Source organism: Chelonia mydas, chromosome 9, assembly GCF_015237465.2.
Source record: "Chelonia mydas isolate rCheMyd1 chromosome 9, rCheMyd1.pri.v2, whole genome shotgun sequence".
NCBI lineage: Eukaryota > Metazoa > Chordata > Testudines > Cheloniidae > Chelonia > Chelonia mydas.
Genome location: NC_057855.1, coordinates 31,071,649 through 31,090,443, shown reverse-complemented (window position 1 = coordinate 31,090,443; position 18,795 = coordinate 31,071,649). Strand labels below are relative to the sequence as shown.

At 42.0% G+C, this 18,795-nt stretch overlaps 1 protein-coding gene across 1 annotated transcript in view; it reads right to left on the bottom strand.

The window, feature by feature from the left end:
* SLC9A9 (solute carrier family 9 member A9) overlaps positions 1–18,795 on the bottom strand; it is a 310,159-nt gene that overhangs the window by 205,224 nt on the left and 86,140 nt on the right. The window contains exon 6 of the mRNA XM_037908590.2: positions 10,912–11,017. Coding sequence (XP_037764518.1) covers positions 10,912–11,017 — 106 coding nt within the window. The remainder of the gene's footprint in view (positions 1–10,911; positions 11,018–18,795) is intronic.

The window sequence follows — 18,795 nt, the reverse complement described above, 5'->3', positions numbered from 1 at the left end:
AAGTGTTATCAGTTTGTTTGTGAATAAGTGGACAGAAATACCCACAGTTAGTCTGATTTGATTGGAAATGACAAGTGCAGACATTCCCAGTTGATTTGAGATAAGTTACATTTTCATACCTCCCTGAGGGCATTCTCCACAACACCACTCACTGAAATCTATTCCAATTCATGAAACAGACTGCCACTGTAGGCTATATATTTAAATAAATTGCATAAAACTCTCAGACTCTATTAGATAACTTATATTTAAGAATACCTTCACCTTGCAGTTTTGGAAAGCATTGGAAATTTTTTTAATGTGGTACCAATATTAAAAAAAAATAAAAATGCAGTGGGCATGCAAATATTGAAAACGGCATGAAATGTACTGGAATGATAGGAATTATCTCCTGGAAACATCCTGTTCATAGTCTCAAATCTCATGCTGAAATCCTAACTAGGGCAAGAATTGCTGACATTCCTCTGAATTGTTTTCTGTGGTTAAAACAGAACTATTATTCACCTGTGTAAAGGCATGCTTAGAAACAATTCCAGAAGTTTTACTAATGCAGCGAGCACCCATCTTGATTAGTGGGCTTGACTCTATTTAACAGAGGGAGAAAGTCCTTTAGAAGTTTCTATTTATAACAAGTTTGCTCAGTTTCCCAATTCTCACATTGCCTATTCCAGATGGTCACTGATGTAAAATGTCAAAATATTATCTACAGGCTAACAGTCATGGGGATAAACACTCCCTCAAAGGTAAACAGAGTAGATGGATAATCATAATGTCATTACAGAAATCAAAGAGGGAAAGGATTCCTTATCCACCTAATTGATTCGCTCATTAACTTGCAGTACAAATAATTCCCTGCTTTATTAATTTATTGTGACGCTGTTATTTGACTGACTGAATAACTGATTTACTGCCCTGTATGTGCCCTTTCTGCTATGTGGTATTAGCAGTATAGGCTGGGCTCAGTGCTGTCTAAGAGTTTCAATAAATAAAATGTTTGGCTCAAGCCCCCACCCAAAACCTTATTTTCTCCCATGATTTTAAGAACTTAAATTTTAACCCCCTCTGTCACCTTTTACAAGTGTTTCTTCCCCGTTCATCCTCTCAGGAATAAGAAATCACCAGTACCTTTTATATGGGAAAACAAAATAAACAGTTATTTATATAATGAAAAGAAATTAGCAAAACCCAAACATATTTTCCTCCTTTCCACATACCTTTCCCCGTCAATGCTTCCACCAATTCCACCTCCTTCGTCCTCATTTTCACTCTCCCACCCTCCTCTCATCCCAACAAATCCTTACCCCACCTTCTTGCTTCCAGTGGCATCTACCACTATCCTGGAATTCTGTTCATCCCTTCTCATCTCTTTTCCCACCACCCATTCCCTTGCCTGATACCGCCTCTGCTCCCATTTCCCTGGTCTCTCTTCCTTGACAAGCCTTGAGACATGTCATGTCTTTTTATCGTCTTGTACAATGGTTATTATGATGGCCCCCAAGCCTGACTGGAGCATCTGTGTGCTGTAACACTATACATATTAAATAATAACAGTATGTTATTCTGATCATTTTCTCCTTCTCTATTGCAACTAGCTTCAGTAGATCCTCTTTCTAATGCACCTGGATGCTATGGGGTAAATTCTGCTTATGTACATATCCTATATGTTTGACTTCATGTGACTTCAATGGCAGCCATCACCCCATACTCAAGTAGGGTGACCAGATAGCAAGTGTGAAAAATCGGGACGGGGGTGGTGAGTAATAGGTGCCTATATAAGAAAAAGCCCCAAATATCAGGACTTTCCCTATAAAATCGGGACATCTGGTCACCCTATACTCAAAGGCAAATTTTGGCACTACACGATAAATATTCAAAACCAGGCACCTAAATGGTACACACAAAGTGTGTGCACAGACATTCAAACAAGTAAATGTGTTCACAAAATACACATTTGTAAACAAATAGGGACCAACTACACGACAATGGACAGTGTTTTGCAGTTGTGTATATTTATGCAACTATATGGTTATTTTGTACAGATAATTTCTTGTCTGTGCACATATATATTGGAAGCCCAAATTAAATTAGGTGCATATTTTTTTATTTTTTTTTATTGCAATGCCTGAAGAGGTGAAGATATTCCTAAACATGAGCCAACCATAATCAGAGCGAATGAATGGTGAAAGTACAGTTGAAATTGAAGAAGCAATCAGTTTTTTTTACCTAACCATCCAATCTTGGAACCCCAGTGTGACGAGTCAATATTGAAACAATCATTTTTTGTGAAGCTTGCAATGAAATGCAAGAAGTTCCCTACAAATCTCAATTGGTGGAATTGAGCAGAGGCATACATCCTTCATTGTCATAGCATGGGTCGAACAGCCTTCTATTTGAACTACAAATGACAAGGAATAAGAAGCAAAGACAGTCATTTTTATTATTCCTTTTGGATGCAAGCTGACTGAATGCATTTGCATCAAAGGAAACAAAATGTTAAAAGTATTCCTTGTAGTCTGCTGTTCACTTCAAAGACTGGACAAAAATAACGGCCCTTTAGCATCAGTTTATTTCCCTGGGACTGGACTAATGGTAGGGCCAAACGCTATACAGGAATATAGTAAAAGATGGGTATTGGATATAAGTTAGAGTACAGTTAAGAAACAGAACCTTCAGCACACCATGAAAAGTGGCATATTCTAACTCAGGACACTTGCTCTCTGTCTCTGCAAATCATTTACTTACTTCCAGAGAAGAACAAGTTTTACCCCTATTAACACTGCCGAACTTATGGAAGAGTTAGTCACACATTTCATCAACAAAACTGTTAGCTAAGCTCCAACTGCAGAATCCATATTACTGGTGCTCGATGGACAAGAAGAAGCAAAAAGAAACAGCTTGATTTTCAGATCCCAGGCTGTCAGTATTGGCTGTTAGAAAAGCCTTTGGCTCTTAAATGAGCACACTGGATATAGAAGTGGTTAAGGGAGTAAATTCAGAACCCCTCAATGTCATTTTTGTCACTGACTATATAATGTCCCTGACTATAACTGCAGTTTAAGGAAGAATATGAAAACATGCAGCTGTCTTGTCACTGTAAAACCAGCTATTCAGTGGACTCCGGAATCAAAGCAAAAAGCAGAGCACTAAATTCTGTGGCAAAATCCATCCTGCATAATGCTCCAAAAACTCAAGGGCAAAGGATCCAAATCAGGGACAGCTCCTGACAAAAGATAATGGGAATTTAAAACTAATCATTAAAGGAGTTTCAAATCAGTTCAGGTATGTCTCAAGGAGGAACCCAGCATGCCTTTCCAGGTTGACATTATTTCCGGTAAATCCCAAAGCCAATTTGGATTGTAAATGCATCAGGATAGTCATGCTGTCTTCTCAGAGTTTTGTACAGGGTTGCCAGCTTCTGTCAGGTGTACATAAGAATCATAACGAAAAATAAAGCCTGACTGAGAAAGTATACAAAGAGGTTTTCAGATACAACAAAAAATATCAGTAACTATAGAAATAGCTAAGACAGAAAAGAAATAAATGGGCAATTTTCAACAATGAAAAAAGGTTATTTGTGGGGTGTTCTAAGGATCCACTCTTGGATCAGTGTTATTAAGTAAATTTATTAATAATCTGGAAAGGGGTGAACAGTGAGGACAACTTCTGCAGATGACACAAAATTATTTAGGTTAGTCAGCACTGGTGAGGACTGTGAGGAACTTCAGAGGAATTCCAATAGCAATTAAAAGGTCAAACAAAATGCTGGGATGTTCTGAGAATGGGCTAGTGAATAATAATATACATACGATAATGACATTATCGAAATTAATGGTATGGCCTTCCCTGGAATACTGAGTTCAGGTCTAATAACCTGCTCTCAAAAAAGAACCAGCAGGAACAGAAGAGGGCCAAAGGAAACAGGAAAAAAATTTAAAAACTGGAAAAACTTTCATGTAGAATAGAATGAGAAGATTGGGACTGTTTTGTTTCGACAGGAGAATAATAAGGTGACATAACAGAGGTATGAACAGTAATGAATGGTTAAGAACAGAGCTGTGTGGCCAATGGTAATTCCATTTTGCAGAGAATTCTGGAATTTTGAAATTTGTTTTTTGTTCTGTTTGGATCGAAAACCAAACATTTCCAAATTTTCCATGAAACGGGATAAAAAATCATTTAGAAAAATCAAAGCTGTTCATCCCAAAAGGGGTGATTGGGAGCCAGTGCTCCCAGCTCCCTTTTAGTCTGCCAAGGGCTAAAGGGGAACTAGGCGCCTGGAAGCCCGGGGAGATCCAGGTCTAAAGCTTCTGGCCCAGCTGGGTGTCAGGACAGCCAGGTGGTCAGCCATGGCTTCAGCAGGAGCAGCAGGAGAAAGAGGCACAGTCTGTCAGAAGATGGTAGTAGGGAGCATCCCCAACAAGGTAGCAATGCTGAGCAGACTGGAGTTGCAACTTACTTTTTACTTTTTTCAAACAGTATTGCTACACTAGGAGGAACATGCTCACTGGATGAATTTGTATCACTTTAAAGGACTCAGAGGGAACCATGAAACTAAAACTTCAACAAAAAAACAATCCCCCTGTTTAAAGGAAGTCTGCCTATATTTTGGGTAAGTCATCCCTTTAATCACAGATAAAGCTGTGCAAATTTGCCGCCCCCTTTCTCCATAGCATAGACCCTCAACACTGTGGGCCCCTGCTACTGGCCTATGCTAAGTGGTTGAAATTTCTCCTTTTTGGGGTTACCATGTGGTAATGGATAAACTCTATCATTTTTGACCTGATGAGAGAAGATCCAAGCAAAGTGAGAAGAATCACAATCTGCAAATTATTGCCCATAAATTTCAGTCTCTTTTAAACTATTAAAAGGAGTCTAGTATATGAGGACAGCTCATTTATTACCCACAGGCTAGAAATAATGTCAAATCCTGCAGTCAAATCTTGAAAAATGGACTTGGAATCCATGTAATGTAAGACAAGAGCTCTTTTTTTCAGAGGTTTTCAGAGGCTTTGAAAATGAGATTTCTTCATCATTACAAGCTACTTGGAAATGTACAACTTCATAAAGAAACCCATGAAAGTTCATTATGTTACTGCAGAAAAATGAACAGGTTCCATTACTTTCTTACCAGGGCAGAACTTTCAGATAAAACAAAGAACAATGGAATGTTATATATTTGCCCAGGCCCACCTTCTCTGGCAAAAAAAAAAAAAGGGCGGGGAGGAGGGTAGTGTGCACGTGGTGTGTGTTTACAAACACACTGTGCATACAGTACAGTATTATAGTTGGGAGCTGCACCGGTGTATGGGGCTCAACCCTCGGGCCGCCCACTCCACCCTTTCCCCCAAGCCCCCACCCTTAACCCACCTCTTCTCCTCCCTCCCCCTTTACTCTGCACGCCACATCCTTACTCCACCCCCCCCGCCTCCTGAAAGCCACAAGACAGCTGATTGCTGTGGGCAGGAGGCGGGGGGAGAAGGGGGAAGGTGCTGATCAGCGGGATCTGCCGGTGTGCAGGAGGCACTGGGTGGAGGGGGCGCGTAGGGGAGTTGATAGGGGGGCTGCCAGCTGTGGCCAAAGCAGGCAGCTAAACAATGTTATAGCGGAGCATTGCACAACTTTAAACGGAGCATGTTCTGTAATGGAGCAGGGACGTAAGATCGAAACAATGTTAAGCGAGAGGACGTTAAGTGGGGAGTAACTGTATAGCATTCATTACCAAGGAAACTATAAAACTATATAGATTAAAATATGGTTCTAAGGGCCACTGGCCCATAGGGTTGCCAGTGTTCTAATTGCAGAAAACCGAACACCCTACCCTGCCCCTTCCTCAAGGCCCCGCCCCCTCCCCACCCCTTTTCTGAGGCCTTACCCCTGCTCACTCCATCCCCTCTTCCTCCGTCACTTGCTCTCTCCCACCTTCGCTCACTTGCTCATTTTCATCAGGCTGGGGCAGGGAGTTGGGGTGTGGGAAGGGATAAGAGCTCCGGCTGGGGGGGGCAGGCTCTGGGGAGGGGCCATGGCTGAGGGATTTGGGATGCTGGAGGGGACTCTGACCTGGGGCCAAGAGGTTTGGAGTGTGGGAAGGGGCTCAGGGCTGGGGCAGGGATGTGGGAGGGTCTACAGGCTCTGGGCTGGAGGCGCCAGCTTGAGTGGGCCAGAAATGCGGGGTTCAGGGTGTGGGAGGGGGTTCCGGGCTGGGGTAGGCGGTTGGGGTGTGAGAGGGGGTGAGAACTCCAGTGGGGGGGGTGATCTTTGGGATGGGGTCGGGGATGAAGAGTTTGGGGTACAGGAGGGGGCTCCGGGCTGGTGCAGGGGGGTTGGGTGCAAAAGAGGTTGCAGGCTCTGGGAGGGAGTTTGGCTGTGGGCAGGGGTTTGGAGTGTGGCTCTGGGCAACGCTGACCTCAGGCGGCTCCCAGGAAGTGGTGACATGTATCTCCAGCTCCGAGGCAGAGGGGCAGCCAGGAGGCTCTGTGCCCTGCTTCTGCCCGCAGGCGCCACCCCCAAAACTCCAGTTGGCCATGGTTCCTGCACAAAGCCCCCATGGCTGCCCCTCTACCTAGGTGTCAGAGGGAAATGCCAGCCACTTCCCGGGAGCCGTGTGGAGCCAGGCAGGGAGCCTGCCAGTCCTGCTGTGCCACCAACTGGTCAGTGGTGCTGACTGGAGCTGCCAAGGTCCCTTTTTGATCAGATGTTCCAGTCGAAAAGTGGACACCTGGCAACCCCACACTGGAAAGCTGCTTCTGATGGTGGGAGAGCTGAAGTGCTCATGCGGATGGTATCTGGAGGCATCGGGCCTATGTTATTTAAAGACAGGTGGAATCCTTCATGTGGTAGCACACTGAGTAGCGTCATTTACTAAATGTGTACAAAAGGTCTCGTGTGAGCTCATCTGAGTACTGTCCTCCTCTCACTGACTGATGCATAAAAGAGGAGAAATATAGAGGGAGCAAACCTGTCCCAACATGACTCCTATTAGTGTGCAATAGGCAGTCCCTTCCATTCAGGAAGGACAAGCAGCCATGTCATGTTTGTCTGTCCATAAGTAGGTGAAGTGGAGCTGGAGGAACACTGAACCTTCCCTCTCTCCTCCCAACCCACACTGAACCTGCCAAGAGTCAGGCAAATCATTTTTAAGCACTTTGGGATCCTCTGGGGTAAGAGGCAGTATGCATAAACGTAAGATCCCCCTTAGCATTTAAAATGAGTCAGGCTTGCAGACATTTAGGGTTTCTTCAGCTGTCTGATGAAACCCATTTTGCAGCCTCTCTTCTATTCTCTCTTCTCTTTACTCATTAAATAATATATGAACGAGCATCGCACTATACTATTACTACGGATCCTTTCTGTGTATAGAGCTTCACATTTTTAAATATTCTGCTGCCAGTCTAATTATACACTCATTGTCACTGCACCACATTGAAAAAAACATTGAGTAACACTTTCAAAAAGTAAAAATAAAATGGTGTCTGTGCCATGGGATGAAAGTTGCTGCACTTTCTTAACACTAGAACACAATACTTCTGCATGCAACTAGAAGGAAGCTGTTTGATGTACTGGGGTGCTAACTCACTGAAGTTGATGTTATCAGCAGTACATCTTTACTTAAAAGCCAGCAGGAAAGAAGATCATGGTAGGGTTGAGGTTTACACAACTGGTACAACAACTCATTATTTAGGCTAGCAATTAAACATCTCCCAGATTCTTTTCAACCTCATCTATAGAAGTGTAGGAATTTCCTTTACTGTCTGATGCAAATTTCACTACTGAAAATATACAGAAAAATATATTAGCTTGCTAGTGTAAACAGATCCTACTGCAGAGACTAGGGTTACAATCTGTCAGAAACAGAGAAAAACAGATGAGAAAGCTCTGAAGAAAAACCAGTGTTTATGGCAAGCATACTCCTATCTGCAAAAAGAAACGGAGTACTTGTGGCACCTTAGAGACTAATAAATTTATTTAAATTTAAATAAGGTGCCCAAGTACTCCGTTTCTTTTTGCGGATACAGACTAACACAGCTGCTACTCTGAAACCTGTCATACTCCTATCTATCTTCAGTCTCCACTTCCAGATATATGGATTAAACCCTATGACCTGTATTTGTGTACAGGGAAAAGAGGAGGTGTTAGAAACTCCTGACTTGTGGACTATACAATATTGCTGAGCTTTTGAGATTTGTGTTGTATTTAGTGGTTCCTCAGAGTTTGACCTTTGAAGAAGTATATGTGATTTGGCAGTCCAACTGCTGAAAACGAATGATACTTTACAGATTCTGGCTTTTTTTGTTTGTTTGTTTGTTTGTTTGTTTGAGTTGCTTCTAGGTTTAAGGGTTACATGGCTATTCACTAGGAAATCCTACACTAGCTCAGGTCAAATAAAACAGAATCAAAGAAAGAAACCCAGACTTTACCATCTGAGTATTTCTTATAAGTTTGGTTAGTACAGTAGATTCCTATTTTAACTGTGTGCTTTTATTTTGTGACAATTCTTTCAGTTTTTCTAGTCTCTGATTTAAATTTCCCTTTGTCCATTTTGTTTTCTTGTACAATAGATACTCTGTTAAGTTACACGTTCTGACTACCTTAACTGAATGTGACATCTGTGCTACATTTAATCATCAGATTGTGTGCTCACACCCTTGACAGTAGATGGAAATGTTGTTCTTGCTCTGAAAACAAAAGCAGAGCTTAAGTGTAGGTGAATGTAAGAGGACTGGTATTTAGATAATGAACAATTAAATAGGAGTATTAACACTAATCTTACATATCTTGCAAGAATTATGTACTGGCTGTGCAAACAAGCTGTCATAACAAAGGAGAAAAATCCCCAGTTTGGTTCATTACATACGATCTACCAAAACTCACTTTACAATTTAAACAGGATATGAAATTCTTCTACATGCCTTATCCTTTAAGCACTTCTGAGTAGTATTGCTGTGCGTTATCAGACAGTTGCTGTGTTCCATCCCAGAGGTGGCTGCATTATAGCCCAGACTCAAGAAAGATTTAAACATGTGCTTAGTTTTATCCATGCTTGACTTTAAGCATGCACATAATTTATATTGACGTCAACAGAAGTTAAATACGTGCTTAATTGCATTCCAGAATAGGATTGCTTTCCTGAACCAGGGCCTTGTTCACTCACTTGTCAGTTATTTTCATATTTTAATATAGCTAGAGCACGTAGTGAGAGTAATATCTAAGGTTGCTGGAATATTTCTGTACTAGCCCCCTATTTTCCGTTGCTTATGTTTCAAATCTTTTATCTATATCGGGGTGGGCAAACTTTTTGGCCCGAGGGCCACATATGGGTATGGAAACTGTATGGCAGGTCATGAACGCTCATGAAATGGGGATTGGGTTGAAAGAGGGCTCCAGCTGGGCGTGTGGGCTCTGGGGTGGGGTTTGGGATGAGGAGTTGGGGGTTCAGGAGGGTGCTCCGGGCTGGGACTGAGGGGTTCGGAGGGTGGGAGGGGGATCAGGGCTGGGGCACGGAAAGGGGTCAGAGGGGCAGGTTCCAGGCAGCGCTTACCTCAAGCAGCTCCCAGGAACAGTGACATATCCCCCCACTGGCTCCTACTGGGAGGTGCAGCCAGGTGGCTCTGCGCACTGCCCTGTCCACAGGCGCCACCCCTGCAGCTCCCATTGGCTGTGGTTCTCGGCCAATAGGAGCTGCGGGGGCAGCACTTGGGGTGGGGGCAGCATGCGGAGCCTCCTGGCTGCCCCTATGAGTAGGAGCTGTAGGGGGGAAATGCCACTGCTTCCGAGAGCCATATGGAGTGGGCAAGACCCTGACCCTGCTCCCCAGCTGGAACACCAGAACGGGGAAAGCCCCAGACCCTACTTCCTGGCAGAAGCTCAAGGGCCGGATTAAAATGTCTGGATGGCCCCCGGGCCGTAGTTTGCCCACCTCTGATCTATATGATTGTAAATTTTCCAGACTTGGTAACTGCCTGTTAAATATTTCTGGATAGTTTCAGGAAAAAAATAAGTTAAATTGTTATTGAATATAAAGAGAGAGGGGAAAAAAATGTTTCACAATATAAAAAAAAAAATCTTGTAATCTGTCTTTGAACAGCTGTAGTGTCCAAGGAAGACATTTAGCAGGAAAATAGTCTTCACTGAGGAGAAGTATCTTTTGGCATGCTGATGAAAATCAGGTTTGATTTGGCAAAGTTATGAAACTTTGAAGAGCACATTCTGAGTGTGCAGTGGGGTGGCTGTTTTAATTTTTTAGCAGTGGTCCAAAGAATGATAGGCTGTGACAGACATGGCAGTTGAAGCCAACTTGGGAACCTTCTAATCACGTACTTAGCATTTGTGTTTATATGGCAGCATAAACCCAGGGTAAATTTGTGAAGTGCTTTAAGATCCTTGGGAAGTGCTTTAAGATCCTTGGGAATGAAAGGTGCTATGCAATATTATCTTACATTTACTGGCTGAAAGACTGCTGGTTTTAATAGACACAGGGAGATAAGCAGTACTATGCTGCACTGCTTTGTGGTTTTGCCTCGGAAAACAATAGATTGCAGAAAAAAAGAGTATGAGATAGCTTCTGGTCCTGAACTTCTGCCTCCAATCTGGCAAACCTCCCATGTTTACAGGATCTAGTACCACAACTCCATTCAGACACATTGTTTAGAGTAGAACATTAATCAGATTTAATATAAACATTTAAAACATTTATTGCTTTCTGGGCTAAGTATTCACAACCAAAAATGGCAGTTCAGACACACATATCCCATTAACGTTGGAAATTGAGTACTTAATGCACCAATTACATTTCCAGAAGTTTACGCCTTTAATGCAATCTTTAAACTCTCCATTGATATTTGTCTGGAGAGAGCTATTTACCAAGACAATTCAGAGTTATTTCATTGTTTAAGGAAGACAGATGTTTGTACTTACTATGCGAGAACTATAGCCACAGCATCATTTAGGACACTCTCTCCAAAAAGGAGGGTATACAGATCTGTATCCACATGCAGCTCGTGGAAAATAGCCAGAACTGTCACTAGAAGGAAACATACAGAGCAAAGTAAGCTTGTTATTCTCATAATTTTAGAATAGCTAATGAGCTAAATGAAAGGGAACGAGTTTTGATAAGCATGTTTTAACATCTAAACAATATAACATGACAGTTTGCCCATTAATTGAATGAAATACATTAGAGAAGGGATACATTTAAGTACACCATTTCCCTAAATCCAGCAATAACTTTAAGAGTCATGCTTTACATGAACTAGAAATGACCACTCCCTCCCTGCCACATTTCAGTCACACACAAACTAAAACTATACCTTTGATTACCCCTAATATCAGGGAAATAGTCTTGTGACTAAAACACAGAATTGGAGGTAAGGAGACTCAGGGATGATCCCTGGCTCTCCCATGGACCTTCTGTGTGATCTGAACCCAAATTTACCTATCCATGAACAAGACATTGTTAATACTTACCCATCTCCCAAATAGATTGTGAGGCTTAATTCTTTGATGTTTATAAAGAACTTTAGTGACATTAATTTTAACATTTTTTTCCTAAAAACTTGTATTTATATTTTGAGATTACTGATGAAATAACTCATTCAATTTGGGTCAGAAAGAAACTGATGTTGGGCAAGTCACTTTGTGTTTCTGTTTCCCTATCTGTAAACAGAGCATAATAATGCTGACCCATCTTTGTAAGGTGCTTTGAGTTCTATGGGTGAAAAGTATTGTGCATATGCTCTGTATTACTATTCATATTCACTGTTTTCATGAAACAAACAGAGGTTTCCCTTTCAAACAAAAGTTTAATATAAAACTTCCTAATGATTTGTATGTTTGGAAAATTATGCAGTATCTCACTGCATTTGCTTCACTGGTACATTCTGGTACATAATTGTGCAATTGACTAAATCTTCATAGCGTAGGAATCCTGAAGTTTAGAAGTGCCCCCAGGGTTTCAGGTTTACATCTGACATTTCAGAAAAGGGAATTTTTACACTAAAGCTACCACTGAAGATTCACAAACCAATGTTTGCTTTGTGTGGGTGATTTTTTTCTCTTTCTAGAAGTTTGGACCTTATGTACAGAATATTGGTAGAACTGAAACCAGTGCTAAAAGGATTTTTCAACAGGTGTTAGCAACGGGAGTGTTTGGAATCTAGTATTAGTTTAGAGTCCCAATTATGATGTTCAGTTCTCCTATGGGTTTTATTTCATGATCCAGATTAACACAGCAGCTTTGAAGTACTATTCTGGATGCCCTATTCCATAGAAAATGATTCCGTCTCCCATATTTGTGAAAACAAGCATTTGCCACTTCCAATATTAAGTTATTGGCAAGGTCTTAAATGCAGAAACTGGGAAATAGTAATAGGAAAAGTAAACAGTAACCAAGAATCCAACAGCAAAGTTTATATAGGTTGTGGCAGGCCAAACCAAACAAAGATCCACACCAATGAAGTTATTTCCAAGAAAACAAACAATGTTTTTTTCCTTTTCAAGTATCTTCCTCCCCCAGCCTTCTGGAAGTTATCAGAGCCCCTCTCTAGAGGGATCTGACTCCAAGTCTAGTCAAATGAAATGAAGACCATATCTATACTGGAGAGCTTACAGTGGCACAGCTGTACCAATGTAGCCGCTCTATGCTGACGGGAGAGAGGTCTCCCGTAGACATAATTAAACGACCCCTAATGTGTGGTGGTAGCTAGGTCGGTGGGAGAGCATCTCCTGCCGACATAGCGCTGTGCACACCAGCACTTCTGTCGGTGTAACGTATGTCGCTCAGGGGTGTGTTTTTTCACAGCCCTGAGCGACATAAGCTATACAGACAAAAGTGCTAGTGTAGACATAACCTAAAATGCATGAAAATAATGAAGAAATCAACAGAATAATGAATCACTTGCCCCTTCTTCTGGGAGAGACTTCTTAGCCTATCCAGCTCTTTCAATGTTTCGTCCACATCTGAAGAGAAGGCAGAGTTTAGATAGACCCTTTTTGCAACATGCCCTGTCCCTGAACCAAGGCTATAGATTGAATGCCATAGAACAGCATTTCCCAGCAATCCCTGAATAGTGAGGGGAGAGGAAAATTCCAACAGAGTTCAAGGGCTGGTCTATACTAGAAAACTGGGTTAATCCAGCTACACTGCTCAGGGGTGCAAATAATTCACATCCCTGAGCAACGTAGTTAAGCCAATTTAAGTCCTCATGTAGACAGCACTAGAAAATTAGGTCAACTTTACAGCTATGTTGCTCACGGGTGTGAATAATTCACATCCCTGAGCAATGCAGTTAAGCTAACCTAAGTCCCTGTGTTGAGACAGCACTAGGTTGATGGAAGAATTCTCCTGTCAACCTAGGTATTGTCTTTTGGGGAGGTGGATAATTAGGCCAACAGGAGAACCCTTGCCACAGGCATAGGAAGTGTCTACACTGAAGTGGTGCAGCTGCAGTGTTGGAGCTGTGCTGCTGTAGCATTTTAAGTGACAAGCCCTTAGTGACCTGGATGGATTTCTCTCCTAAATCACAAACTGCCACACTGACTCCACCGCTTCTCCCTCAAAGTTTATTAAACTCCAGATCCAATACCGATAGGGCTTCTTTGGTACCAACAACAGAGGAGAGACCCTGTAACAATTGGCTGTGAGACTGCAAAAAGAGAGCCTACATGAGATAGACAACCAGAGAGGAAATGAGCACTGAATGTCTGTTCAGTTCCTTCATGAGTATCAGTGGGTTTCTAGAAAGATTCCCTTATTCTGGGCATGAAATCAAAGAGCTGTAGTAGCTGATGCTGAGAGCTGCATGATGAGGTGTGGATTTTAACCCATGTGCACCTGTATTTCTAGTTGATCCTGAGTTCCACATAGGAATGTTGTTCTAAAGCAAAGTTCCCATACACCACTTTGGCTTCCCCTAATAAAGCAACTTATAAATGAGGAGTGGAAACAAAGGAAAGGAAAGGAATCTTACTGGGAAATAATGAAAATGCTGCTGCATTGGAAGGTATATGATAGTTTTTGGATGGGGGAGTGTGTTCTCTCTTGCTGTCCCGTTTCCACTTAGCAAGCAAGAAGCCACCATCTATACTTGGTATTGAACATTCAGAGCTAGGCTCGGTTTTGCCATTTTCAAGTGCCCCCTCTCTCCCCTGTTTCCCCTGGACTTGACCATACACTAGAAAAGTCTGGAATTTCTTTAGGGAAGAGTCTCACAGGCTGGGTTTACAATGAAATTGTCATTACAATCTTTCACCATTGCAGATTGCCTGCCAACATTATTAACCACTATGCCATCTAACCTTCCTCTTAGTAAAAATGCCAACGGCTGTTGTTTCCACCCGGGGGAGCTGCACCAGCACTAGTACAGTGGTGGGACATTTTAACAAAGAGCTCCAAGCAGACAAGACTACAGTGTAAAAAACAATGATCTAAGGGATTGGTGATTGTTGAAATATTCTGGTACGTTAGGATATCATAATATTCTGGTGTATTAGGATATATAAACAGGGGAATCTCAAGCTGGCACTTCTGACTAGTTCTGGTGTCCACTATTCAGGAAGGATGTTGATAAATTGGAGGGGGTTCAGAGAATAGCCACAAGAATGATTAAAGGATTCGAAAACATGCCATAGACACAAGAAGCATAATCTATTTATTTTAACAAAGAGAAGGTTAAGGAGTTACTTAATCACAATCTATCAGTATGTACATGGTGAATAAGTATTTAATAATGAGCTCTGCAATCTGGCAGAGAAAGGTATAGCATGATCCAATGGCTGGAAGTTGAAGCTAGATAAATTCTTCCTGGAAATAAGACATACATTTTTAACAGTGAGGGTAATTAACCACTAGAACAACTTACCAAGGGTTGTGGTGGATTCTCCATCACTGGGAATTTTTAAATCAAGATTGTATGTTTTTCTAAAAGATCTGCTCTAAGAAATATTCTGGAGAAGTTCTAGGGCCTGTGTTATACCAGAAAGCACACTAGATGCCCACAGTGGTCCCTTTTGGCCTTTGAATTTATGAAATAACTGTGCCCTCTGTCGCACAGGAAGGCCCCCCGAGAACAACTAATGTTGGTCCTGGAGGATTCTGCCACCAGCTTTAAAGGACAAGTAAACCCAGATAAAACCAATGTAAGGAATCAAGAATCCAGGCCTGCACAGAGAAATCTCTCTAAGCACCTCTTCAAACAAAATGAATAAAAGGATAGAGAAGAATCAAAACAAACATTACAGACATTAAATCACCACACCAACAAGCTCTCCCAAAATATGAGAAGAAGAAAAGATAAGACTTAAAAGTGTAGATGACCAGATTGTTGTCTAGCCTAGGATAGATTCTAGCAGTCTCTCAGCTAGGAGTTCTGGAGTTGTAAACTACAATGGCTTGGATTTCATATTGACCTGGGTTAAGGACTCAAAGATATTCTATATGATTATTTTGAATCAGAATTTGCAATAATTTGAACTGGAGTTAATGTGAGATTTATATATCTATTTTTATAGCGTGTACTTCTTTTTCCCTCATTCTACAGAGTCCTTCTGCTGGATGGCAGGTCACAGGATTAATTGTGAGCTGCTTACATAAAACCATATAAAGAAAAGGAGTACTTGTGGCACCTTAGAGACTAACCAATTTATTTGAGCATAAGCTTTCGTGAGCTACAGCTCACTTCATCGGATGCATACTGTGGAAAGTGTAGAATCCACAGTATGCATCCGATGAAGTGAGCTGTAGCTCACGAAAGCTTATGCTCAAATAAATTGGTTAGTCTCTAAGGTGCCACAAGTACTCCTTTTCTTTTTGCGAATACAGACTAACACGGCTGTTACTCAGAAAACCATATGTGCATGTAAGTAGTAATCAGGATGATGCATGGACCTACTAAAATAACTTATCACTACTTGGATACCTGGGAGATGATATTTTAAATTATACTACAGTGAGAATGCTTTTTAGAATGTAGAATGATCTCCTTTAAAAAGTCATTTGCCAACAGTTATCACAGTAAATCTGTGACGCCATAGTTTTATCTTATACTTAGAAGTAAAACATGGTATTAGATGCTACACTGTGTTGCTTTTTGAAGACATTTAAGAATAGATAGAGCTGGGTTTTATGTAGGATGATAAATAATCAAGGTACATCCCCAAATACTTTATAGTGAGTATGCAAAAGTCAAACTACTTTTGCTTAAAGAACTTAGCATATTTCAGGATTGAAATTTTGCTCTCTGATAGCCATGTAAGTATAAGTGGAGGGATAGATAGATAGATAGATAGATAGATAGATAGATAGATAGATATTGCCTTGAGAACTGCACACAAATACTTTTTTGATGAAGTAAAAAACACTGCCATAAGTGCAGATGACATATTAATGTCCTGATTCCCAACACATTGATGATCTTCGTTAAAAAATACGGTGACAGGAAACCTAAGCTGATGAAGTGTCTGGGAATTTCTTAGTATTTGAGCTAAGTCAAATCTGGTTCTCTCTTTCCTGTATTTCATGGCCTGAGGTGACATGTTAGCAAATGCTCAATCTAGCACAATCTTGGCCCTACCCAAGTCAACACAGGTGTCTATTACGTTGGTTTATAAAGGATATTTTTGGCATACATGGGAACAGCTATGCTTGCTATTAATTTCCTGTAACTTTCTGTAATTAATTTCCTGTAAAAACATTCTTGAAATGTCAAGAAATCACAGCAATATTCAGACTAACAATATCCAATACTTTCTTGTTGTTCTGTTTCTGAAAAGAACTAGGAGACCCAGAAAGTGGAGCCAAAAAAGAAATGAGATCAGTATATGTGATTTAGAAAAAAGAGGATCTGATCAAAATAAAAGAAACTAAACTATATATAAAATGAAATATTAAATACCTATAGTTGAAACAATGATCAAAGGGGCTACCATTGTCTCTTCTTAATCTTCTGATTATAACAAAGGTAACAATCATGTGTCATATCTGATAAGCCCAGATCCTAACAGGCAGTTCAATGACAAATTGGAAGAAAATAAGATGAGAGACAATCCAATTAAACCACCCATACAGAAAAGGCTTTTCTCTAAAAATAACAGCTCCCATTTTAATTGTAGAGTCCTGACACTGCTAGTCACCCATCCTACTCATGGCTTAGCTCAATGAGAAAAAGGGAGAAAGCAACAACAAAACATTTTAATTACAAAGATATTTTAAATTTACACTATTTACACACTGTTTATGAAATATCTTACCATTGTTTTTATGAATTATCTTTTTAAACACACAATGTGGTGATTCTGTAAGGTGCCAGAACTGCTCTAGCTGATGGTTAATATCTATTTTTATAAAAAAAATCCCCACACACCACAGTACAACTCACATCTTCTGTGCAGCTGTAACCATAGTAACTCCAAATAGAAAAGGGCCTTGTGATTATCAACATGACCAAAGGTAAGGGAGTTCATGTAGCTTTGAAATAGTTATGCTTCAGCAAACCTCTGTGGAGGTAAATGTGCTTCTCATGCTTTAAATGTCAAAAGTTTTTTCTTTTAAAGTGCTACGGGTAAATAAAATGTCTTTAGACTGGAATGTCATTATACAATAGTGTGCTAATAACAGCACCCAAGACAAAGCTCTAAAGCAGCACTTTCCAGCAAATCTCCCATTTTATTATGGTTACGGCAAAGATCAAGTCATTTTGTTAATGTGAACACCCATGGCATTCATATTATCCAGTTGTGAGTATACAGAATTGGAGCATTGCTCTGACTAATTTTTCTTACTTCTGTTAATGAGGCAGAATACTGGCCAAGTTTTGAAGTCAATGAGAATTGCACCCTGTAGTGAGGCGGGGTGGCCTCCCGAGGACCCGGAGTGGGAGGACCCCCACACTGAGCCCAGTGGGCGGAACCAGGGCCTAGTTGCCTCTCCTCCAGGAAGTGGGTGGGAGGGGCAGAAAGTATATAAAGGCAGCCCAGAAATCTCAATAGGGAGGCAACCACTGGAGAGACCAGATGCCTCCCGTGGCCTCCTGAACTGGGAAGCGGCAGAGGGTGCCGAGGGAGCAGAGGACTGGCATGGGCCTCCGGGGCCGCTAGCTGATTCAGACTTGGAGGAAGCAGACAACTGGCCCTGACCGCCCAGACTGCCATCAGACCTGACCCCGGAGGGAGAAGACGGCTGGCCCGGACCACCGACAGATCAGACCACCAAAGACTTGCTTGCGGTCCTGGAAGCCATCATCAACCTCGACCCCTCCTCATGGCAACACCAAGAAGGGAAGTATGGAAGTGGCCCAGAGGTAGCAGACCCCTCTGGCCTCAACGCTGACAGAGGGTGAGTCAGCATGTTGTGGCGTGGATCCCCGCTGACCCAGTGACAAAGTTCTTTGTCACTGCTAGGGCCTTGGGCCGGGACACAGTGGAGTGGGTGGGTCTGCGTCCCTCCTGCCACCCCAACCCGGGGGTGGCAGTCTCTCCTTCCCCACACCAGAAGCCTGAGCCTCAGACTCTGGGTTTCCCCACCTTGATCCAGGGCCTGGGTTAACTGACTGTTTATTTGCTGCTTGGCCTGCACACAGGCCTGAGCCCCAGACTTTTTGTTGTCCTGCCTTGATCCAAGGCTGGGGCCAATTGACTGTTTGTTTCCCGCCCAGCCTGAGCCCAGGCCTGGGCCCCAGCTGTGAACAGAGACCACTTCATTCCCCATGGCGGCCGACGTATCAGTGACGTAGTAAGGCGGGGTGGCCTCCCGAGGACCCAGAGTGGGCGGGTCCCTGCACTGAGCCACTACACGCCCATGTAAGGGAG